Source organism: Macaca nemestrina, chromosome 4 (assembly GCF_043159975.1).
Source record: "Macaca nemestrina isolate mMacNem1 chromosome 4, mMacNem.hap1, whole genome shotgun sequence".
NCBI lineage: Eukaryota > Metazoa > Chordata > Mammalia > Primates > Cercopithecidae > Macaca > Macaca nemestrina.
Genome location: NC_092128.1, coordinates 23,445,346 through 23,451,345, shown reverse-complemented (window position 1 = coordinate 23,451,345; position 6,000 = coordinate 23,445,346). Strand labels below are relative to the sequence as shown.

The 6,000-nt window shown below is 45.8% G+C and overlaps 1 protein-coding gene across 2 annotated transcripts in view; it reads left to right on the top strand.

Moving 5' to 3' along the window:
• Window positions 1–245: 245 nt before the first annotated feature.
• The window catches only part of LOC105471444 (nucleoporin 205), a 94,283-nt gene continuing 88,528 nt past the window's right edge, over window positions 246–6,000 (top strand). Inside the window, exon 1 of one of the 2 annotated variants that reach the window (XM_071094439.1) lies at window positions 246–339. In XM_071094439.1, the coding sequence (XP_070950540.1) occupies window positions 312–339 (28 nt within the window). In that variant the 5' untranslated portion in view covers window positions 246–311. The remainder of the gene's footprint in view (window positions 340–6,000) is intronic. The other variant, XM_071094440.1, reaches the window with a different exon arrangement.

Genomic DNA, 6,000 nt, shown 5'->3' with positions numbered 1-6,000 from the left:
TTTTTCCTCTCCACTTAACCAATTCATCATTAGAAAGAAACTACAAGTCCCAGGATGCACTACACGATGAACGTCCGATCGAGGACCTCGTGTCTCTGAAGTGGTTGCCCTCGCCTTATTTGAATGGGAATAATCCCAATGAAAATTGATACTTGTGACCCAGAGCAGATTCTGGAGCCTTCTGTACGCCTGGGACGGCCCAGCGTGGAGGGGACAGCCTGGTGCCTTTTTGTTCAGGCTTCACTCAGGGCAGCCTCACCCCTTCCTGGGGCCTCCATGCGCCAGAAGGGCTCTGTTAGTGCGCCTCTAAGATGGCGACGCCTTTGGCGGTAAATTCGGGTAAGTGTGGCCAGACAGAAAGGAGATGATTGAGCTGAGCGATGACCAGGTCGTCAGGGAGAGACGAGACCGTGGGGTTTCTCGGAGTCTAGGACCCAACTTATGTGCGGTGCCTCCTTTTCCCTAATTCTGGGCCTAGAGTCTCACCCCTCCCCAGTTTGAATGGCGCGCGTCGGTGCTGCGGCTCTAGCCCTTGAGTTGGCGTTTGAGAGTCGAGGCAGTGAGGCTTGGGCCGCTGGACCCAGGTGTTTAATCTCTCACAGCCCAGGGCTAAGCCTGGCCCCCTTACCCCCAAGTTCCACTGTGCGTCTGTGGTCCAGATTTCGCCGGAATAGCGTCAGGTCTTCAGCAGTGAAGCCAAAGGACCCGAGATATTTTCCAGCCACGAGCAGAGGCTGAAAGTAGGCGCCGGTGTTCTTAGAGGGTGGGAGATCTTGCAGGCAGCGAATACTCCCGATGATGAAGTCGGCCATCTGAAAGGTGGTCAGGAAGAGGGTGGCGGGGCTTCAGCGGACGTCTCCTAACTCTGCGGGTGTGGTTAGGCCCTGGATGTTCTTGTACCTTTGGAGCTGTAGATTTGCGGGGTGGAATTGAATCTAGAAGGTAGTAAAGGAACTCTGGAAGATTTGGGGTGGATCCTCTTTTGGTGATTCTCAATTCGGGCGGTACCGCCCTCCAGTGGTGTCTGAATGAGTGAGTGCATTTTGATTGTCATATTTCCTGGGGTACGCTGCTGTCGCATAGTAGGCGGAGCAAGGATGCAGAAAGTCCTTCATGGGCAGAGCAGTCCGGGGAAAGAATTTGGCGCTTAGAATGTTAATGCCTCGGTTGAGATGCTCAGAACTTCGCGGGCAAGATTAAGAGTACATTTGTGTGGTAAATGCTTGTAAGAATCTCACTTAAAAGGACTCTTTCCTGGGTGCATTTTCTGTTTCTTTACAGTCACTTTTTAAAGTATTGGTTCTATTTTCCACAGGACTGATATTCTCGAAAAGTTGTCTAAATCTGCTTTGTAAATCAAATCATTTCAGAAACGCTGTGATAAATTATAATGAAAGCTATGCTTACTGAGCACATACTATATCCCAACTTTACGCTTATTATTGTGCTTATCTCATTCAGTTGCCCTTTGGAGTAGTTGCTGTTAAATACACCATTTTACAGATTTGGAAATAGAGACTTCAAATAGTTACGTAATGTCCCCAGAGTTAAACATCTAATGATTCTAAGCCAGTCTTAGGTGCTTAAACTACTTAGTGCTACTACGTAAGCACAACCTAATTCATTTTATGATATTAGACATATATTAGAAGGTTAGTAATGAAGTTACATGCTTAATATTGCTGTCCTTCCTTCCCAATTAGATATGCTTAAAAGCAAGGGTTGCGTGTTATACGTGTGGTTATATATAATTTCTCTATTTTATTTTATTTTTTAATTTTTTGTTTTTGAGATGGGGTCTTGCTCTGCCTCCCAGGCTGGAGTGCAGTGATGCGATCCCGGCTCGCTGCAACCTCTGCCTCCCAGGTTCAAGCAATTCTCCTGCCTCAGCCTCCCGAGTAGCTGGAATTACAGGCACGCGCCACCACTCTGGGCTAATTTTTGTATTTTTAGTAGACGCAGGGTTTCTCCATGTTGTCTAGGCTGATCTCGAACTGCTGTCCTCACGCTATCCTTCTGCCTCTGCCTCCCAAAGTGGTAGGTTTACAGGTGTGAGCCAGCGCGCAGGGTATATACCTTTATTTTCCTTTCTTTTTTTTTCTCTTTTTGAGATGGAGTCTCACCCTGTCACCCAGGCTGGAGTGCAGTAGCATGATCTCGGCTCACTGCAGCCTCAGCCTCCCGGGTTCGAGCAATTCTCCTGCCTCAGCCTTCGAAGTAACTGGGATTACAGGCGCCTGCCACCATGCTTGGCTAGCCTGGCTTATTATTATTATTATTATTATTATTATTATTATTATTATTTTGAGACGGAGTCTCGCTCTGTCGCCCAGGCTGGAGTGCAGTGGCGCGATCGCCACTCACTGCAAGCTCCGCCTCCCGGGTTCAAGGAATGTCCTGCCTCAGCCTCCGGAGTGGTTGGGACTACAGGCGCCCACCACCGCGCCGGGCTAATTTTTTTTTGTATTTTTAGTAGAGACGGGGTCTTACCGTGTTAGCGGTAAAACCAAGAGTTTTAAAAGCCAAGAGTCAGGAGGTGGTTTTTTTAAAAAACTAAACGTGGTAGGGAAGGAACTCTTTTTCCATCAAGTAATGAATGTCGGGTTGAGTGAGTAAAGGAAATGTGTCATATACATGCAATATACATAATGTATATGCATATACATAACGTATACATGCATATACATAATATCTTTATGCAGCCTTAAAAAGGAAGGAAATCCTGTCACATAAAACAATGTGGATGAATCTTGAGGACATACTAAGTGAAATAAGCCAGTCACAAGACACAAATACTGCATGATTCCACTTATATGAGATATCTGAAGTAGTCAAACTCATAGAAACAGAAAGTAGAATGGTGGTTGCCAGGAGCTGGGAAAGGGGGAAATGGGGAGTTGTTTAGGGGGCATAGAGTTTCTATTTTGCAAGATGAAAAAAGCTTTGAAGATCTGTTGCACAATGTGAATATGCTTAACACTGCTGAACTGTACACTTAAAATTTGTGGAGATTGCATTCTGTGTTATGTGCTTCCTTTAAATTAGTTTAAAAAAATCAAACATCTTAGAGTTGTAAGGAAAAAATATAGAGATTGTAGAGTTCTAAGACCTATGGTTGGTCGGGTGTGGTGGCTCATGCCTGTAATCCCAGCACTTTGGGAGGCTGAAGTAGGCAGATCACTGAGGTCAGGAGTTCGAGACCAGCCTGGCCAACATGGTGAAACCCTGTCTCTACAAAAATACAAAAATTAGCCTGGCATGATGGCAAGTGTCTGTAATCCTAGCTACTTGGGAGACTGAGGCAGGAGAATCGCTTGAACCTGGGAGGCAGAGGTTGCAGTGAGCCAAGATCATGCCATTGTGCTCCAGCCTGGGCGACAGAGTGAGACTCTGTCTAAAAAAAAAAAAAAGACCTATGCTTGTATTTCAGCTGTATAACAACTGGTCTTGTGACCTGTATCAACCTGGCTGAGTACACTCACATACTTGTGAATAAGCAACTATTAACACTGCTTGGCAGTCCTTCTGTGATAGTCTGGTCACCTCGTCCATTCACAGCAGTGACTACTTCAGACCTTTCCACACTCTTCAAATCTTCAACCTGCGACTAACTAAACCCTCAGACTTCTAGTCACAGAAAAAATAGGAACCAACCTGCATAAACTCCCTTTATTCACTCTCAAACCTATAAACCTAGGTGTGTCTGCATCCTTTTGAATCAGTTTTCCTCTATCTTCCTATCTAATGTAAATCCCACCCATCGTGTTCTTCTTCTGTTACCCTTTTTTGTCTTATATATTCACTTCTCTGTCTTGCTCTTTCCTTTCTCTCCACTAATAATCTCATGCCTCACTCCACTTACTGTCCTCTTCCTAGTAAAACCTGTCAAAAGATTTGTTAGTATTCACTGACTCCATCTCCTTCCTTCCTCCCTCCCTTCCTCCCTGCCTCCCTCTCTCTGCCTAGGCTGGAGTTCAGTGGTGCAGTCTCAGCTCACTGCAGCCTCCACCTCCCAAGTTTAAACCATTCTCCTGCCTCAGCCTCCCTAGTAGCTGGATTATAGGCCTGAGCTGCTGTGCCCAGCCCACTGACTCCCTCTTCATACCTACTATTCCTTCACCCATTCTGGTCTCTTCCATCCTTGTAAACAGCTCTCAATAGGGTTAACTTCTGTTTCTTGTAGTTCAGAAAGTCCGTTTTTAAAAAATTATTTATTTATTTATTTTTTATTTTGAGATGGGCTCATTCTGTTGCCCAGACTGTAGTGCAGTGGCATGATCTCAGCTCACTGCAACCTCTGCCTCCCAGATTCAAGAGATTCTCCTGCCTCAGCCTCCCTAAGCAGCTAGGATTACAGGCGCCCGCCACCACACCTGGCTAATTTTTGTATTTTTAGTAGAGATGGGGTTTCACTATGTTGGCCAGGCTGGCCTCGAACTCCTGACCTCCAATGATTCACCCTCCTCGGCCTCCCAAAGTGCTGGAATTATAGGCATGAGCAAAAAGTCCTCATATTTTAAATCTTCATTTGACTTGATCTTTTAGAGTAAAAACCAAAATCTTTTGAGACGGAGTCTGGCTCTATCACCAGGCTGGAGTGCAGTGGTGTGATCTTGGCTCACTGAAACCTCTGCCTCCTGGGTTCAAGCGATTCTCTTGCCTTAGCCTCCTGAGTAGCTGGGACTACAGGCGTGCGCCACGACGCCCAGCTAATTTTTGTATTTTTAGTAGAGATAGGGTTTCACCATGTTGGCCAGGATGGTCTTGATACCCTGACCTCGTGATCTGCCTGCCTCGGTGTCCCAAAGTGCTGGGATTACAGGCCTGAGCCACCACGCCCAGCCATCAAAATTCTTTAACGTGGGCAGGTGAGCCCTATGTGATGATCTTGCCAAACCCGTTTTCTGTACTGCAGCTCTCTTGGCCTTTTGAGTTCTTTGACATGTCGCATTCCCTCTTGCCATAGAAACCCACATGTCCTCTTCCGGGAATGCATGTCTTCACCTCCCACCTGTCAGTTAACTACCACTTTTGTTCTTCAGATTTCAGCCTAGTTATCACTTCCTCATGGATAATTCTCTCCTCCTGCCTCTCTGGCTAAGTCAGATTACCCTATAATGTGATCTCTTGCCCTGGCTACCTCTCCTTCATATCCTTCATATCCTGACCACAGTCGGATTTTACTTTTTTTTTTTTTTAAGATGGAGTCTTACTCTGTTGCCCAGGCTGGAGTGCAGTGGTGTGATCTCGGCTCACTGCAACCTCCGCCTCCCGGGTTCAAGCGATTCTCCTGCCTCAGCCTCCCGAGTAGCTGGGACTACAGGCGCATGCCATCACGCCTGGCTAATTTTTTGTATTTTTGGTAGAGATGGGGTTTCACTGTGTTAGCCAGGATGGTCTTGATCTCCTGACCTCGTGATCTGCCTGCCTTGGCCTCTCAAAGTGGTGGGATTACAGGCGTGAGCCACCGCGCCTGACCAGATTTTACATTTATGTATGATTATGATTAATGTTTTTCCTTACTACAGTGTAATCTTACCAGTACTTTACACATGGTGAGTGAGTGAGTAAATGTGATTTGCTGGAGGTATCCCTAAACATTAAGGAAAAGAAATGTATTTCTCAACTGACTAAACTACATGTTAAAAGTACATATTTAGTAATTTTGAAAAATTTATAGTGTCCCTTCATTTGTAATCAGTAAAAAGGTATTTGCTGTAATCCCAGCACTTTAGGAGGCTGAGGAGGGAGGATCACTTGAAGCTAGGACTTCAAGATGAGCCTGGGCAACATAGTAACACCCCAGTTCTACAAAAAATACAAAAATTAGCCAGGTCTAGTGGTGCGCAACTATAATCCTAGCTACTAGAGAAGCTGAGGCAGGAGGTTGCTTGAGCTCAGGAGTTTGAGGCTGTAGTGAACTATGATTGCCTCACTGAACACCAGCCTGGGTGACAGCAAGACCCTGTCACAAAAAACAAACAAAAAAAAAGGTATTTA